General features: G+C 45.5%; 1 protein-coding gene across 4 annotated transcripts in view; it reads left to right on the top strand.

The window, feature by feature from the left end:
* GATB (glutamyl-tRNA amidotransferase subunit B) overlaps positions 1-18,841 on the top strand; it is a 92,032-nt gene that overhangs the window by 48,583 nt on the left and 24,608 nt on the right. For 3 of the 4 annotated variants that reach the window (XR_005833901.1, XM_040626357.1, XM_008685477.2), the window contains exons 6-11: positions 298-411; positions 2,691-2,775; positions 3,469-3,513; positions 5,689-5,878; positions 17,663-17,796; positions 18,418-18,543. Coding sequence is in view for 3 of the 4 variants with exons in the window: in XM_040626357.1 (XP_040482291.1) it covers positions 298-411; positions 2,691-2,775; positions 3,469-3,513; positions 5,689-5,878; positions 17,663-17,796; positions 18,418-18,543 (694 nt within the window). In the remaining variant the exon portion in view is untranslated. The remainder of the gene's footprint in view (positions 1-297; positions 412-2,690; positions 2,776-3,468; positions 3,514-5,688; positions 5,879-17,662; positions 17,797-18,417; positions 18,544-18,841) is intronic. The other variant, XM_008685476.2, reaches the window with a different exon arrangement.

Genomic DNA, 18,841 nt, shown 5'->3' with positions numbered 1-18,841 from the left:
AAATTAGATTTCTCCAGCTGGTATATCCAGAACTTCTCCTCTCTCCCGCATGTGCACAAGTGTGCACAAATATGCACACACGCGTATACTCACCTCAGATGCCTTAGAACTGTAATTCTCGTAAGTAGACAGGGTACCAGCCACGTGCTTCAGGACCAACTAGGCCTTCTCGCAAGTTGGGTTGCTGTAACTGGCTAAAAACAGCAAATGGAATTAGATATTGTTTGTCTAGAGGCTTAAAAAGGCTACATTGCCTCAAAGAATTTCTAAAGAGTTGTCTTTTTTCTCTCCTCCCAGAGGGCCAGTTGAGAGTGGATGCCAATATATCCGTGCATCATCCTGGAGAGCCTTTGGGTGTTCGAACTGAAGTGAAGAATCTCAACAGTGCCAGGTTCTTGGCCAAAGCAATAGGTGAATGCCAGCTTGCATTTAGTGCTCTTCTTTGTATCGGTTACCTATTGCTTTGTAACAAGCCACCCCAAACCTTAACGGCTTATACGATAACCATTTCCGCATTTGCAGTTCTACGGATTGGATCCTGCCTCAGCTCATTCATGTGTAAGACGACCTCACTCACACGTCCAGGCCTTGGTGCCTGGGCTCTGCGAGCCTTCTCTTTCCATGTCGTCTTTCTTCATTTGCTTGCCTAGCCTTCTTGTTTGCAGTGGGGCATTCCAGGGGGATGAAGGCAGAGGCCTCAAGGCTTCTTGAGTCCAAGCTCTAGAACTCATACAGTGTCTCTCCCAACACGTTCAATTCAAAGCACATTCAAGGGGAGGAGAAAGAGACTCCACCTCTTTATGGGAAGATCTGCTAAATGCTATAGCTCTGTTTCTCCATTTACCACTTTCTTTCTGACCAGTGTGAACTTGATAAAGTCATGTTTATTCATTCTAGATTGGCCCTAGTTTGAATTAATTAGTCACTATGTTTTTCTGCCTTTTACTGTTTTTACTAATAGATTCCATGTGCCTGTATAATTGAGTTTGGGTCTTACTGGAGTACATGCTGTGGGGATTTATGTGTTGACCAATACATAATAACGAAAGCAGAACAGTTGAGCAGGATAAACATCCAGGCAGTCCCGTAGAGGTTGCTGACTGTGAAGACATCTCAGAAGACTATATTCTTTAAAACCAAAGGTATCTCAAGAGAAAGAGAGAATGCAGGGAAGGGATAGAGTTTCAAGTGTATCCCTTCAAGGAGGCACAGAGCACAAGACAGCTGAATGCATTGCTGTATGTTTAATAGAGGCCTGGGTCTTGTTGAGAAAAGTACTGGAAACAATACAGAGAAGATTCTCTAGTCTTGTATAAAACCTTATCCTGAGCCTGCAATGATCAGCCTCAATGAAGATGTTCTGAGTCTACAGATTTTCAGGAAAAGGACATTAAAATGGCTTAAGGGGATAACTTACGTAAGGAAAGGGGGTAAGGGAAGGTTCCCCCATGTAGACAGACCAAAGAGCGCGGACTCTTCTGTCTTTGAAAGGAGTAACAATCCACGTCTATGAAGCCATGAAAGGTTTGGGTCGGGGATATCCTCACAGCCCAGTTTTGTGAAAGGGAAGCTTGGAACAAATGGAAGAAAGTTCCACTTCGCCCTGTAGGTAGTAAGTGTTCTGGAGTTCATTGTTCCAAGAGGTGGTGATGGTAACCTAAAAAAACAAGCAGCAAGATTTTAAGTAGATTTATTCTTAATGATTTATGAAGGAGACCCTCCCCACCCCGAGACAGAATTCTGACTGTGTCCTGACTCAGGACCAGAAGAACCACAGATTTAGTATGATGGGCTTCATTCTCCAAGCCCATGATTTTTCCATCCCGTTTTTCTCCATACATCATGCCTAGTAGCCATCATCTGATTTCAGCCGAAGAGAGCGTTGGAGTAGGGGAGATGGGAAGCAAAAACTGAAACATTTTAGTGTTGCCGCTGCTTGTCAGCTCAGATAAAAGAGTTTGCATTTGGGTGAGGGAAGGTGGTACGTGCTGGGGTGGGGAGTTAAGGGGGAGGCTAAAGCTGCTTTCAGAGAGCAGCTTACCAACTGTGGCTATGTTTTGATTACCACAGTCTGCCTTGTTGGGTGCATAGAGCAGTGGCTCTTAATCATTTGGGGTCAGAGATCCCTATGAAAATTCTGGACTCTCTCTCCAAAAATGTACAAATGCACACACCCACATTCTATGTATAATTTCAGGAGGTACCAGAACCCCATGAAGCTTATCCTTGGATCCCTGGATAAGTTTCAACCTCTCACCAGCCCTCCAGGGTATTCTATCCCTGTAGCATGTAGTATTTTCCTAACTCTACTAGTGAGGAAAGCATTAGTGCAGACAAGCTAAGTCTTATCCCTTGGATAAAAACTCTTGACAGGCAGCCAGCCTGGATCTGGAGTTAGTTGGCCTAGAGACTGGTCCTAGCCCTTCTTCTGCCAAGAGCTGTAAACTGGATGGGGTCACTGTGAACCTGAGCTCGCTCCAAAAGTGAGGGAGCAGAACTTCCTAAAAGGCCTTTTCCAGCAGCATTGCCCTATGATGGCAACGAAAAGAGAATATAGCATATAAAGGAAGAATTATGATAAACAACTCTCTTGATTATTTTTGACTTAAAGATTGAGCAAGATTTCTAATTATTGCTTGATTGGATGGAAGGAATCAAAGTATGATACTAAATTACTATGTTTTTCTTAGACTCTGAAATTGAGAGACAAATCCACGAACTTGAGAATGGACGTGAAATTCTGAATGAAACACGCTCGTTTGACTACAAGCTGGGGTGAGTTTGCATTGACAAGCATCTTGCACACAGCTGGCTGGGGCTCCACCCTGGGCTCACCACAGACCGGCCGTGTGACCTTGAAGAAGGGTACTTAGCTTGTCTGCACTAATGCTTTCCTCACTAGTAGAATTAGGAAAATACCATATGCTACAGGGATGTAATACCCTGGAGGGCTGGTGAGAGGGTGAAACTGAACCAAACTTGGACATAAGTGCTGAGTCTGGCCCTTCGGTTGCTTCCAGTTTACCCACTTCGTGGCAAGAATTTTCACTTCCTTAAATTCTGTCAGACTTAAGCTCTACCAATTCAAGCTAGAGATAAGGAAAGCATAGGGGTGGTTATAGAGGTATCCTTTTTTGTTTTGACAAGTTTGACTCTAATATTCTGACTCTGAATTTTGAGGATTTTGTGCTTTTAGCAGAAGACTGAAAGAACTCAGAAGACTAGAGTTTGAGCTGGTTAGAAGCTGGAAACATTGAAGCAATTTCTTCTCTTTTTTAAAAAAAATTATTCTAAATATTTCTCTTTCATTAATATTTTTTCATGTAGTCATGTAAGTGTCTCTCAAAGAAGGTCGAAGAGTCTGACTTTGCCTGTGTCTCTTATTGGTAGGGAAACTCGGGTTTGCACGTATGCTGGGTAGTGCTGCATGCCGTGTTGGGTTAACGTTTTCCTGTTTAACTATCACAGGTGCACCATGCCGATGAGAGACAAAGAAGGAAAACAAGACTACAGGTGGTTATTCCTCTTGTCAAAATACCATCGTGTGTTTGGGGTTAGGGGCAAATTTCAAATCCACTTGCAGAATAACGTAAGGACCCGGATAGTTTTTAGAAACTACTTTCTGTTTGTATTGTTGCATGATGGAGAGCCTAGACTTCCGATTTTATGTATATACTAAAAGAAAGAATGTTTTCTTGGTTTGGTAGCCTCAGAGTGTCTTATCTGATGGGATTCAACTGTTGGAAGACACTGTTGACTTACCCCTGCGTGAGAGTTGTTATAATTGACCTAAGGGGGTAGCAGTTGAGGATGGGGCCTAGGATGGTCTTAGTCTTACATTCAGTTACAAATTTAGTAACACACTGAAGATCCTTGAGAAGAAAGGAAAGAAAGAGATGCATATGTCAATGGCATTTACCTTCACAACTCTGGTGATGCTTATTTAATTGATTAAAATTAAACAAGTTGGACTTAATATGAGATCCAGAAATAAAGCAAATAATAATAGGCTTAAGGTAAATTGAACCTTTTGTCTTTCTCCCCATTGAGTTTTGCAGATTGTGAAGATTGAAGTTGTCAGCAACAAAGTTGTTGGTTTCTTTGCAAAGCACAGCTCTTGTCAGTGAGGACCAAATGTAGCTTTGTCATGTGGGAAAGAAGCTCCTAAAGCCTTAGTGTGAACCTGCCCTGAGGGGCCCCTCTCCTGTGTGTCAAAGTCAAGATTGTTTTCACCACTGTGAGCTTCTGGGTTCAATCTGTTCTTCCCAAGAACTTCTTTGTTCTCCAGTGTCATCCCCCCAACCCCCCCACTCTCCCCCACTCTGTTTATACTGGTTCCTTACTCAGCATGGAGTTTGGCTGTTAGGTCTGCCAGTGGCTTTGACTCAAGCCCTCAGGTTAATTGGCGGGATTCAGGAACCCTCCTTTTGGTGTCCTCTTGCCCTCAGAAGTCAGACTGATTGACCACACAGATTTGGCATCCAGGTGATGGGTTGCGTGCACGTCTGATCTGTCACCTTGGCACCCCATTTATTCTGCATTTTCCTGCTTATGCATAAGCCCTTTGACAAGTAGAAGTGGACAGAAAATGTTAGCTGCTGGAATGGAGCAGAGGGAGAGACGTTCTATGCGGTGGTGCAGTGGAGAGTTCCCGCGTACTCCTTGGTATAGACCATATACTCTGCCTCACCACCGCAGTTCCCCTAATGACATCCTGCAGTGCTGTGTGATTCGCCTTTATTACCCAGGACTGAACACACGTACCACAAACATGGCACAAAGAGTGTGGTACATTCGTTACAAATTGAGACTTTATTATTAACTAAAGTCCCTAGTTTACATTAGGGTTCACTCTTTATGTTGTACATTCTGTGGGTTTTGAGCAAATGTATAGTGACATACATCTACCATGATAGTGTCACAGGGAGTAGTATCATTGTCCTAAAAATCCCCTGTGCTGCTCCACTTACTCATCCTTCCCTCCCCTCTTCTACGTTTTTTTTTTTTTTTTTAGGCAAAATCTATTTATTTCATCCACTTCTCAAGAAAGTTTTCTTTTTCTTTGACTTTTCATTTATTTCATGAATAGTGCTAAAAATAGAATTTTTAAATGGGGAAAAGTCATTTTTCTCCCTAATAAGTAAATTGTTCTCATTTGGTCCTGTTTTTCCTAGCCTCTGTCTTTGTGAATATATACTTTATCCACAATTACAAATCACAGTGTAGCATCAACCCTTTGTTGTGCCTTTTTCCTTTCTCATAGTTTATAAGCATGGAGAGGGGCAGGTCTGGTGGTCTTGACCTGTAGTGTACACCTGCACAAAGACTCGTTCCTGGAAAACGGAGAATTGATATTATGGGACATTAGAAAATATTTGGATTTTATTTTATTTTATTTATTTATTTGACAGAGCGAGCAAGCACAAGCGGGGGGAGGGGCAGAGGGAGAGGGACAGGCAAACTCCCTGTTGAATGGGGAGCCCAACACAGGGCTCAATCCCAGGACCCCAAGATCATGACCTGAGCTAAAGTCAGATGCTTAACCCACTGAGCCACCCAGGCGCCCCAGAAAATATTTGGAATTGTAACATGACATCTAAACGCAAAACTTCCATATCAGTCATTGGGGTTTTTTCCCTATTAAACCAAATACTTCCAAGTCAGACCCCGTTTCCTCTCTCTGCCTAGGTTTATGCCCGAACCCAACCTGCCTCCCCTGCTGCTCTATGACACCGCGTCTCTGCCTCCTGGCGCAGACCCACAGCAAGTGATCAACATTGACTGGATTCGGGAGCGGCTCCCTGAGCTCCCCAGTGAGACCCGGGAGAAGCTCGTCCAACAGTACGGGATGCTGCCGGAGCACAGCTTCGCCTTACTGGTAGGTATTGATCAGCGGCTCAGATAAACCCAGCTCAGCAGTTTGGGCAGTGCTCTCCAGTGAGCTCTGAGTAGAGCAGGCAGACCGCTTCGGGTGTGCAGCAGATGCTTCTGAGAAGAACAAGGCGTGGTGACCTTTGCTCACTGCCCTTTTTGGTGAATACTCCTCATAAACCCAGAAGATGAAGCAGAATCTCCTGTCAGTCATTTCTGGGCAGAAAGGAACAGCTGCTCACAGCAGCCGTGGAGGCTTCTTGAAGACAGTCCAAATGTTATGGATGAATGTTTTCCCATGTGTCTGCAGGACAAAAGAAAATCAATGTATAGGGTTTCTGGATGTCTAGCAGTATTGAACCATGACAGGGTCTGGCAGGAAGTTCGGTTCTCAAAAGCCAGCCAGCTGTTTCTCCAACTGGAGAAGAAAAGCATTTATTCCGCATGAAATGTTGAAAACTCTGACTAAAAGTATCAGTCCTTTGAGGCTTGAGGATGCATCTTAAGGGGCCGTTAGAGAATCTGACACCATCGAGACCTGCTTAGGGATTTTCCATTCTTTTCAGAGCTGCTCGGGGCTTTGCAGTTTTCTTTGTCATGGCAACATTAAAGTGAAGCAGCATCAGTGAGGGTAGGGTTTTGTCACAGTTGTCTTCGGCTCGTCTGCGAGGGAGGAAGTAGAAAGTTTTGCTGCTGCGTGCTTCAGGGACTGGATACACACCACACTTACCTTCTGGAGCAGCAGGGTCTGTGCAAACTCTGGATTTTTGCATTTTAATTCACCAATAGTAACTAGATAGGGATGTTGGAATGTACATATTTATAGACTTCAGTAACAGCAACCCTGCCGTTTCTGGTACAAGGTAGGCAAGTGAATGTAAAATGAATGAGTCTCTCTTTATAAATAAGCTAATGTGAAAACTCTCCAGAGAGTCTCATGTGAAAACTCCTCTCTTCCTACCAGTGATGATTAGGCAGGCCCAGATGTGTTTTCAGACTTTAGGCAGTGGTGACCACTGCCTCCTGCAGGCTGCCGTCATAGCTTAGTCATAACTGTGCGATGGTTACGCGGCTGGATTTTAATTATTTCTTAGTGTGACTTGTTCAGCCCCTTGCAGGCTAGGACTGTGTCACCCTCTCGCTCGCTGTTCTTCAGCACAGCCCGGCACACCAGCAGTGTTTAACGCCAAATCTGCGACTGTGTGAGTCAGTTCGCATCTCAGACAGAACACCTTTAACCTGAAGCCTCTTAGGACTCGGGCATTTTCCCTAGGTTGATTTAACCGAGCTGAGGTTTCGTCCTGTCCGTCTTCCCCACTGTCTGATGAATAAATTCCAGACTGAATTCTAAATGCTAAATTCCAGTCCTACATTTTATAACTACCCGATTACACAGGGGATGGAAGGACTGGGACGGAGCCTACTGGGACTGAGCCTCCAAGGTGTCCGTTATCTGTCTTCGTTTGGCCTTCCACGAGGTGAATGGAAGCAGCCCTTGGAGGCAGCAAATGAAGAAAACTCAGGTTACTTGGCCATTTCTTTGCTTACAACTGTGATTTCAGAGAAGAGTCCACTAAATATAACATTAAAAGGTTTTTTTGTGTGTATCAACTTTCTTCACAAGAGAGGTGAAAAGACCTTTCAGAAACTCCTCTCAAGAATAGGCCCTGTCTGCAAACATACGCTCTCTTCAGAGAGTGTCTCTCTAGCACTGTCACGCTTGGCCTCCGACGAGCACATGATGGTGGGAAGCATCTGCCTCCTGGGGTAAGTCCTCCTGGGGCGGCGACATTTTCATGTTCATGTCCCAGGCTCCACTCATGTCCTTCACAGGACGCCTTGAATAAATGTTTGCTGAGGGTGCCCAGTGAGTTGGTCAGAGTTTAAGGTCCTGTTGAGGGGAACCTGTCTTTCATCTGTTCAGTCCACAACTTTTATTTTATTTTGCATCTCCTATGTAGCAGGTACTCAGGGACAAAGATTTAAAAAAAAAAAAAATGTTTCTTTGCTTTCCAAGAGTTCACACACACACACACACACACACACACACACACACGACACAGCTAACCAGCCCCTGGGGCAGATTGCAGGAGATAGACGCCTAACGTGGGATGGGAGCCCAGGGAGGTAGTGATTACCTTGATTGGAACAAAAGGGAAAAACTTTAAGGAGGACATGATTTTTGAGCCGGTTTTGAAGGGACTTTTAATATCTTAAAAATATGCTTATTCTTATAGCTTGCAGATAATTTATTAGGTGATTCTTTATTTTTTTTTTAAAGGGGTAGTCCTTGAAATTTCCAAGATGAGTGTAAGGAGAACTTAATAGCAGTGGAAAGAGAATGATTCAGAGAAATTGTTTTCCTGAAAGTGGACATCCTGAGCTCTTTACGACTTTGTAATCATTGAAAGCTGAGTTACTCAGACCCAAAAATGATATGTTCATGTTTTTTCCTGCCTTCATCAGAAACACAACAGATTGCTGAGAAGGGCAGATGCACAAAAGTAATGAACCATCTTTCAGTTTAAAGAGTGCCCAGGAGTATTCATTAAATAAATAGCAGTAGTGGAGGTGTGCTTGCAGAGCTTCGACTCCACGCTCTGTGCTTTTGGATTGCCTCTTCCGTTAAGCATCTAAGCACATACCCCCCATCACACACACGCCTTACCCACACATACTGAAAACCTCAGAATTTAGCTCTAGTCTTCCATCTGTCTTGTCATTTTAGTATGTGGTAAGCACCGCATTGTGTATTGGTAATTAATGCTTGGTATTTACAGAACTCTAATAATTTTAGCACCTACAACAATGTATGGCACATAGTGGGCACTCAGTGAATATTTGTTCAGTGAATGGTCGGACAAATGATACTATGACAATACTCATGAAAGTCCTGGAAGAAGCAGCATTCCTGATAAAAGCATCCTTGTTTCTAAAGGGTGAGATACAGAAACGACTCTTGACCCCCTAGCAAATCACGGGGTGACACCTGGCTCGTTGAACTCTGGGTGAGAAGCACCTGGATCGCCGCTTTAACCACCCCCACGTATTCTGTCCAGATGAAGTCGCTTGGCCTCTCCAGCTCATATGTTCTGAACTGGTCTTGTTGGGACATTAAATCCAATTTACATCCTGGTATTCTCTCTTAAACCCTCCTGACCATTCCCTTCCAACAGAAAACCTGTATTACTGTTTTTTTCCTCTGGTCACATAAAAAGTATCTTGCCCCACCTGAAGCTTCAACCGATTTAGTTAACCTTGCTTCCCTATCTTATGTCAAATTGCCTTGATTGCTGCCTCATTTATAAGGATTAAGGAATAGAAATGCAGAAGCTGAGATCCAGGTAGTAGGATCCTGAAAAACGAGAGGTTCTAATAGCATAGCAAGTCCTTCTCTGAGTCAGTATATTCCAAGAGTAATCATGAGAATGATCTAGATGATATGCGTGTGCATTTTTCTTAGCGGATAATCCCAGGGCGACGTCTAAACTCTGCCTTACCTGATTCGGAGAATGCAAGCAAATTGGAGTCATTTGCTTAAGCAGTACAAGAACATGGCTGCGGTTTATAGCGGGTCACTTTTTTCTTTTTTTTGTATGGGAGCCCAACGGGGGGGGCTTGAACTCACAACCCTGAGATCAAGACCTGAACTGAGATCAAGTGTTGGACACTTAACCAACTGAGCCACCCAGACACTGCATGGACCACTTCTTAATTTAGCCTTACAACAACCCTCTGAGGTAGATACTGTTGTTCTCCCCATTTTACAGATGAGGAAACATAAACTGTGGTGGAGTGTAGGACATTAAGTGACTTAGGCCTGTGGGGGGCCAGGTTCAGTGGTCTGAACTGACTTCAGAGCCCAGACTTGATTAACATTTCTGAGCTCTGCTGCCTGCATGTGTAATGTGCCACAGTGCCAGACAGGGGTGTGTTCAAGCTCATTGCTGTTTTGAATCACTTGATAAAGTAGAATTTTTACTTTTGTTAATACTAATGGGTTTTTGTTTGTGGTTTTCTTTGTTGTTGTTTTTTTTATTTTGGGCTTTTTTTGGATTTATTTATTTATTTATTTATTTTTTTAGATTTTACTTATTTGAGAGACAGAGCACGAGTCAGGGGCAGAGGCGAAGGGAGAGGGAGAAGCAGAAGCAGACTCCTCGATGAGCAGGGAGCCCGACGGGGGGCTCAATCCCAGGACCCTGGGATCATGACCTGAGCGGAAGGCAGACACTTAACCAACTGAGCCACCCAGGTGCCCGACACTGATGTTTTATACAGGCCAACTAATGCTTCATGAAGCATCACAGTCCATTGGTTCATTTAAAACTTTTGACCATCTTGCTTGGTTTTTAAGGTGTCAAACTGCCTTATAAAGAAAGAAAAAGTGCTGTCTCCTAAATTTAGTAAAGATCCGTCAAATCCAATGAAAAGCAGAAATTATGTCCATTTTCCAAGTAGAAAATTTAAGTCACAAAAAGATGTAAACTGTCCTTAGTAACTTTATTTCGTTTCTTAAACTTGCTGCTGTAGGCTCTTGGCTCCTTCTGAATGAATCATTGAAAAGTCTCCAAAAGAAGGCGGAATGTGTGGGGTTTGTGGGTTTTGTGGGATGATTTTGCCTGTCACCTCATGTCATGCAGCCCAGCACACAGTAGGCACTTGGGAAGCACCAGATACAAGCTCACAGGGCAGCTGGCTGTGTATGAATTCAGTAGATGGAAAGATGTCTGTCTCATCAAGATTCCAGTGGAGGAATGGGATAGCATTCCCAATTCAGTGTTTCTTGAGGGCCTGCTGCTGTCCTCGCCACAGCACCGTGTGCTGTTTTCAGGTGGAAGAGCTTTATCTTTTCCGTGTCGCTTTTCCTTCTCCCAAGTAGCCCTGCAGGGCAGTGAGTTGAAACACTGACTAGGAGGCAGTCTTGATTTCAGATTCCACCTCTGACACCTGGGAGCCAGGAGGGCTCTGCAAAGGTAACTGGTGCTGTTACCCCCCTAGCTGAAAGAGGGGAGGAAATGATCCCCTTACCCCGAAGATGAGTGACAGAGCAGTCTTCACTGAATCTTAACAAAATCTAAATACGGCCAAGCGGTCTCCCTAGAATAAGCTGCCAGGGAGAAGAGCACCGGCACCAGATAGCTGCTAACACACTGAGAGCCACGCCGGGCGGAATTCTAAGAAGAATCCAGCATGGCCCCGGTGAGACCGTGACCCTCCAGATTTAGTGACCCGTGCTGCCATACCTGTCTGTGCGTCTTTGTATTCAGCCTTAAGATGTACAGCCTTATTGGAACAACTTCATTTTCCCCAGCTGGTTATTCCCCATTTGAGTCCTTATCCTTTGTTTCTGACACCATGAAAAAGGTTAAGGTGTCTCCAGGGACAAAGAAGCAGAAAAAAAATCATGACTGTGGTTGATTATTAAACGGATTGTTTTCCAAGAGTTTTGCTTTGAGTTTCTAGTAAGCTTGAAATGGCTTGGTTTTCTTTTTGGATGAACTGTCTATAAAATAATTTCCCATGATAAATATCTGTGTACTCATAGGTAATACTACTTCAAAGCTAATAGTTTAAAAGGCATCTGAAACTATATTGACTGGTTTTAGACTGCTTAGACGCACTGAGGCGCAAAGCACTGGCCCTCTAACTACTGCTGAAGGAAAATCCATTTGGTCAACATCGTCGCTCACCATATTTCAGCTCCCTGTAATTTTTGAAATTGTTTATTCTTCGTTTTATAAAATTGCACCCAGTGCTTGCCAGCTTACGGGTACTTTTATAGTTCGTCTATGCACTAGAACCAGAACCGATGAATAAAAGATGCATCTTCTGACTTTACTCCTGAAAAACTAGCAATTCTTTTATTTCCGATGCAAGTAACAGAGGGCTTGCAGAGATGAGGATCCTCTGGGCTCAGATTCATGTGACCCCTCAGGGACCTTCCCATTGGAGCAAAAGTGCAGGCAGGAGTGAAGGCCCGAGTGCCCAGCCTTCGGGATTCACAGGGACTCTGTCCACCCATCCCGAAGCCGGGTCTCCTGTTTGTGGGATGATTTCCTTTTGGGGACAATTAAAATACATTATTTCAGGTTTCAGTCAGATCTTGGAGCAGATGAGGAAGCACTGCCTTGAAGCTTCGTTGCCATTTTTAAGCTGCAGCCAGAAAGCTGCTGTTGACCAGCACAGTTTCCCTCCGTGTTGGGCCCATTTGATGATGGTGGCTTTAGGCACATCAAAATGTGGTTACATCAGAATTGATTCCTTGACAGCATACTGCTTGTGGCCCATTCTCGAAGATACAGTTTTCTAATTATGCTGGTCTGCTGTCAACTTCTGTCACCTGAATTATTTGGATTTTTGATTATCCAAAGAAAAGTCTTATTGCCAGATTGGTTTCCTTCCCATCCTTCCCAGAGCTCATGTATCTCCGAGAATGTAAGCTCATTTTCACATGAGTCTAAGCCAAGTGTAGGTGTGAATCCTCTCTGTATGGAACCATTATCCTGAGTTAAACTCAGATGTGGATACTTCCCGACGTTGCTGGGAACAAAGCACAAGTGAAGTTGTTGGGAACAGAGTTTTGCTCAGATTTTAGGGGCTTCCAGGCCCACTGGGAACATGACTAGGAGTAGAAACTGTGAGGACCAAAATAGGACTGTAGACCTTTGTAGGTGTGTATTTTATGAGACAGACTAGAGAGTATACCCTTGGTGTTTCTGGGTCAAATTCCAAGCTTCTCCAGATCTCCATGTTCTTGAAAGTGGCCATCATGGCTTAGGATTCTGGCTTTCCCCTGACATACTCAAGTGAGAGTGATGTCTCCTATGCTAGTCTCACACAACCAATTAACTACCTTTAGTTTTTCCCCCACTGAAGACTCCTCTGGATGAGTCTTTTTTTCCCCTCACTCACTGCAAGATTTCTATAGCCATTTCTTATTTCCACGAAAAGCAGAGCGAAGGCTCATTCAAATCATAGATCCAAGCTGCCACCCCACTGAATGTGTCCATCCTGGATCTTGCCATAACTTCTGCTTTCTTTTCTTAGAACCATCACTCAGACCTCCCTATCTAATTTCCACTTCCATCCCAACACAAGCATTGAATGTTATGTTTAGGCCCACTTTTCACAAAGGTGGTGGGTCTGCACTCTGTTCTTCTCACTTTGTAAGAGTGATCAAATCCACAGGAATAGAGAGGGAACAACAGAGTCCCCACTGACAGATGCTGGGCCGTCTTACAGTGTTTGCAGAAATGCTCAGTGGCCGCTCCCATGGCGGACGGGTGCCATTCCCATTGGTACCTCCACAGAATGATGCGTCATGATGTGAGCGCCTCGCGTAGTTGAAGCCACTGTTGCAGGGTCTACCGTACAGTCAGCCGCTCCCTCCACAGGCATGCCCTGCCCCGTTCGGTATAATCCAGTGCACAAAGTCCCGTACCAGAGGAGGTAGAATGCAGTCAGATGCAGTCTGCTTGACACCAAGACTGTGAACAGTAATGGCGGATTTGTAAGGTCAGAAGGTGCTTCAGAATTGGGTGGTGTCTTGGTTGAGGCATACTCAGCATAACTTCCGTAAAGAGAGGGTGCGGAAGGGATGGCCACCCTCCTGTCCCCCAGGAGCTCCGTGTGGCCTAGGCCGGGGGGCGTGTATCTCTGCCTTCCTGATCTGGGAGCAGGTGTGTGTCCCGCCACAGCGGAGAGTGCCAGGTGGCATAGGTGTACGTTGGCAGAGGCAGAAGGAGAACCTGCCATTTTCTCCTAATTTCTAAGTTAATTGCTAAGGGCCTTTGCAACATTTTTAATATGTGAAGAACCTTTGAACAGCTGGCAGGTACCAAATAAAATAATGGAAGTGGTGGGAAAGGGCACTCTTTTGATGAGCTAGTTGCTTCGCATTGTGCCTGGCACTGCTTGGTGCTCAGTCTCAGTCCCCAGGAAGGCAGGGACATGGTATTTTCTTCATCAGAGGCAGTGTAACATGAGATTAAGAGCACAGACCGCAGAGGTTCAAATCCCAGTTCTACTGCTTTCTAGCTGAGTAACCTCAAGCATGTTAATGGCTCAGTGTCCTCCTCTGTAAGAGAGAGTTCTGCTGGTACCAACTGAGGGTTGTCGTTAAGAATTAAATGAGTTGGGGGCAAAGGGGTGCTCAGTCGGTTAAGCATCTGCCTTCGGCTCAGAGCATGAACCCAGAGTCCTGGGATCGAGTCCCGCATCAGGCTTCCTGCTCAGTGGGGAGCCTGCTTCTCCCTCTGCCCCTCACCCCACTCTCATGGTCTCTCTCAAATAAATAAATAAAATCTTAAAAAAAAAAAGAATTAAATGAGTTAATATAGAGACCACTTAGAACAGTGCCTAGCACCTGTTGTGGTAAAACATATTCTCATGGGGACACCTGAGTGGCTCAGTCGGGTAAGCATCTGCGTTTGGCTCAGGTCATGATCCTAGAGTCCTGGGATCGAGCCCCAAGTCAGGCTCCCTGGTCAGTGGGGAGCCTGCTTCTCCCTCTGCTCTCTCTCTCTCACTATCTATCTCAAGTAAATAAATAAAATCTTTAAAATAAAAATAATAAAATGTATTCTCATTAATATCAACAGGAGCAGCAGCCATGTGCCGCTCCCTACAGGGCTGGCTGCTCTTCTCTATGTCTAGCCCCCATTCTGGAACTACTCCTGCAAGCTTTTTAACTCGCCCCAGATTGCTAATCTGGGGTTCCTTTAGCTGCCAGGTCACTCCCTGCCCCATAATCAGCTGTTCCTCAACTTGTACTTTGTGGGCTTTTTCTTCTCTGAGTCTGCCACTGGGCAGCTGTCTCTATCAGGTTTCGTTCGCATTCTAAATATAGTCCAGCTGATTTCTGCCCTGTCATCAGGTTCAGAGGGTGTGGGACTTAGAACAAGAACGGTGGTTGAGAAATCAGCCCTCCTCTCATTCCAACGGCATAGCCTTCCAACATTTTTGTCATCTCCGAAGGTAGAACGTAGGAGACCGCTTTGCAAAAAGCAGTAGAATGCAAAAAGACGTTGCTTCCGGGGCCCGAGGCAAGGGTGACTGGGGGTTCCTTCCCTGGGCAGGCAGCGAAGGTGAGGCCACCCCTGCGTCCGCCTCACACCTGCACTGGCCAGCTGACAGATCCATTAGCGGTGGTAGTTCCATTAGCATCTCAGAGGCTGACCTGGCCTCGGCTCTGGGTGTAATTGAATGCTTCGGGGAAATTTGATTAAAATGTGAAAGTATGCTTCCCGGTCCTAGAGCTGTAAAGGCTGTCTGGTGTCACGTGAAAGACAGGACCGGTTGTCCCCGCCGCCTTCGCTGTGGCTAAAGGAACAATTAGTGTTGCATTTGGCCAGGAGACTTGACGCCCTGGGTAGCTGCGGTGTCAGCTCTGTCTGACGTAGAGGGGTCAGGGCAGAGTCGGGTGCTTGCGTGTCGCCTTTGAGACGGAAGTTAGGGGTTCCCTGATGCAGTGGCTTTTTGCGTTGCTCTGACTGTGGTTTTTATGTACGGGAATCACCAGGCCACTATTTTCCTGAGAAAACCAGATGGCTGCAGTGCCATGCTCACCAGGGACTTCTGAGACTCGTGCGGGGCTCAGTAGCAGTTGCTGATCTCCTAGAAGGACTAAGGACCTTACGTAGAATGCAGTGGGTTTTGCAACTTGGTATGGATCCATCACTCTCGGGTTTGTCAGCAGCGCGGCCTCCTTCAGCCCTGCTGCTGGCCGCTCACCCCATTACAACCGCAGATTTGCACGCCTGCTTGCGATTGTGTCCTGAAAGCACGCATCCCCCAGTGAAGTACGGTTCCAGCTCGGGGAGGCTTCATCACAGCACTGACACAAAAAGACAAACAGAAATCTGACTTGCCGTATTATCCATCCAATAAAAAAACCACCCAAGGGTAGAGGAATAGATATTCATTCATTCACGTCCCAGCAACTCAGCCAAGCCTGGGAGTTCAGCTGCAATATTTCTAGGTGGATTTAGAAAACCTTTCCTTGGCAAAGCAAAGAGTTCTCCTTCTGACAGCTCTTTTCACCAGCGGGCCAGCCTGTCTGGGTTAGAACAAAGGGAATTCTGCCTGTCTGATTTGGGCCGGATAGCGGTTTTCTACTTCCCCAGCGGTTTGCTGTACCATTGTGGAAGTTTGAGTACTTTTCCATAAGTTGGGCAGAACTTCCTCTCATTCTGCCTGCATTTGCCTTTATCTGCAGTCAAGCATTGGCTGCCGAGGCGGCCTTTGCCCTGGTTTAGCATGAGCAGAATAGTAACGTTGGCTTGAAAAGAGATTCAGGAGATGATTACGGGATTATTCAGTAGGCTTGTCACCAGAGAATTTATCTGTTACAAAGGGCGTGTAGATTTTTTTTTATTATGGAATTTCTACTTTAGCAATTGTATGCCTGTGTATATTTCACAGCATCTACAATAGCTAAACTTTCAGAGCACTTTTGTTAGTATGGCTTGCTTCTTCCCAGTATCTTATTTTTCCAGAAAGTTCCTTCACTTAACAGAGGTTTTCTGAAGAGGGCAAGGGTGAGAGCCTTACCCACAGTATAAAGTTTAAGAGACTATTTCAAGGAAAGTGTGATTTGATTTGAATTGCAGCAGGTAGGGGAAGTCTACTAAAAATGTGTTCCCTCTGCATTTGGAAGCTTCACCTTCCCGTGTGTGAGGAGCTCATGTTTTTAATTTTCTTATTGGAAAACAAAGGATGGACTTAGCCAGATTTTTTGGTTCTGCCAGACTGATCTGAGCTGGCAGTTAGCCATAGTAGTTAAGGCACTTGATGAGTGCCTTGGGTTACTCTTATGCATGACTGGGGCAATTCTAATATTTAAAGGTGAACATGACATGATAAAGAAGGAGCATTCCCTTGTGATTTTTTAAAAACGCACATGGTGATGGCAGGCGTGGATTCCATCCACAGATACTTACCAGGTAGCTGCCATCGCCCAGTGCTGACTGAGCTCTAGTTATGGAGTGAACCGGACAGAATGGCCCCTGACTCACAGAGCTGATGGTCCAGAGGGGGAGACACAGTAGAGTCTTCTTCAAGTCGCCTTGATGATGATTTTCACGGAGCAAGAGGAGAGGCAGGGTTAAGCTGTGTCTAGCTTGGCTCAGAACACCTGGAAGCCACTGTTGCCTCCATCGGTCCTGCGGTCTAAGTGGATCACATGGACCTGGGTTCTTCCTCACTTTGAAAACATTTGGAAACCATTTCTGTCATGTCTTGGGATGATGGGAAGATAAATACAGTTCCGATCCACTTTTGATTTTTCAGAAGTAGAATATTCCGTCTGTTCCTTCTTGATTTGCTTCTTTTCGTCCCTCCTTATTCTCACAATCGCTGGGACTTCCAGCAGAGAATAGACCTGGAAAGAGAAAAAACAGGAAACTAAGGCCAAACATCCTGGGCCCAAGGATAAAGGACGCAGCTTAAGGGTTAAGGTTGTAGGGTACGCAAGGCTGACAGTGAGAGGGCAGGTGAGTTTGGGGGAGAGTGAATTTCATTGTCCTCTGATTCACCAAGCCAGGGTCTCTGAATTCATTCCTGTGAGAAAATGCTATATTAAAAAAATGCACAGTGACTGGTAGAAATCGAATACTTGCTGTTTACTGAAAGTGATTACAATTTTCTGGTGATATTTCCATGTGTAGGAAAGTACAGGTAGATGTCTCAGAGGAGGCAGAGGGTGACAGTTTCAGATTTGCCTTCAGAATGCTGATCTTTCATTTTGGGGAGAAATATATATATATTTTTTTTCTTTCTTTCTTTACAGAATGAAGTTGGCCTACTGGAGTTCTTCCAAAATGTGATAAAAGAAACTAGGGCAGAGCCGAAAAAAGTAACTAGTTGGGTCCTCAACATTTTTCTGGGTTTTTTAAAGCAACAGAACCTTGCTGTCAATGAGAGGTGAGTGGGGTCTGGAGATTCTTTCTTCCTTTATGATGAACTCTGTCCAGAAGCAGTTGAAGTAGGGCAGAGCCCAGTGTTTTGTTCTGCCTCTTTCCGCTCAGGATTTCCCGACAAGGCACACATACCCCCTGTGAATTCCAGATTCTAAAGCTGTCCTCCCTCACATCTGAAATTTCGTTTATTTGTTCAAATCTTTGTCTGCGCTGTCCTTTGTCCTGTGCTGGAGCTGTGGGCCTAAAGATGAGTAAGACAAGGAGTATACAAGCTGATGGGGGATATGAGCCTGGAAGAAAACAGGCAGTCACCTCAGTGGGATCCTGTTAGGCTGGAGGCGCAGGGGGTACCCTGAATGAACATAGAGGGCCCTGACCCGAGGCTGGAAGGTGAGCGAGGCTTCCCTCAGAAGGGGATGCTAGAGCTAGGCCCCGAAGACCTAGTGGGAGTTGCCAGGTGATGGGAGGGCTGAGGGCATTGCAGGCAAGAAGTGGCCTGTGGACACTCAGAGGCAAGCAGGTGTATGGGCTCAGGAAACCCAGAAATTCTGGAGTGTCAAGGGGGCAAGCAGGAAAGCTCGGGAAAAAGCCACAGAGGCCACCGTGCATACACTCTTGTCAGCAGCTCTCAAAGCCCTAGATCTCCAGCCCGCTCCAGTTTCACTTCGGGGGAGTCGGTTGGAAGAACAGACCAGAAGCAAGGAGCCTGTTGCTGGAGTGCCAGTGAGAAGTGCCATGGGCCTGAGCCAAGGTAGATGGAGAACACTTACCTCACTGAGGTTGCACAACTTCCAGTTCTTACTCGGACAGGGGAGTGAAATGGAGGGCAGCGTTTTCAGTCTAGCGAGAGGTAGAGGAGGAGGAATGAGTTTGGAGGGAAGAGGCGGGGCATGATGCCGTGTTGCATTTTGGACATGCTGAGTTGGGCTGCCTGTAGGACAGACATCCCCCTCATGGGGCTAACCAGGAGGCAGTCAGATACATGCTCTACTCTGCTTCTGTGCAAAGTGCTGTGCTAAACACGGGGAAGACCAGTCAGCACAGCTGAC

The sequence above is a fragment of the Ursus maritimus genome, unplaced genomic scaffold (genome assembly GCF_017311325.1).
Source record: "Ursus maritimus isolate PB19 unplaced genomic scaffold, ASM1731132v1 scaffold_11, whole genome shotgun sequence".
In the NCBI taxonomy this organism is placed as follows: Eukaryota; Metazoa; Chordata; class Mammalia; order Carnivora; family Ursidae; genus Ursus; species Ursus maritimus.
This window is presented reverse-complemented; position numbering and strand designations above follow the sequence as displayed.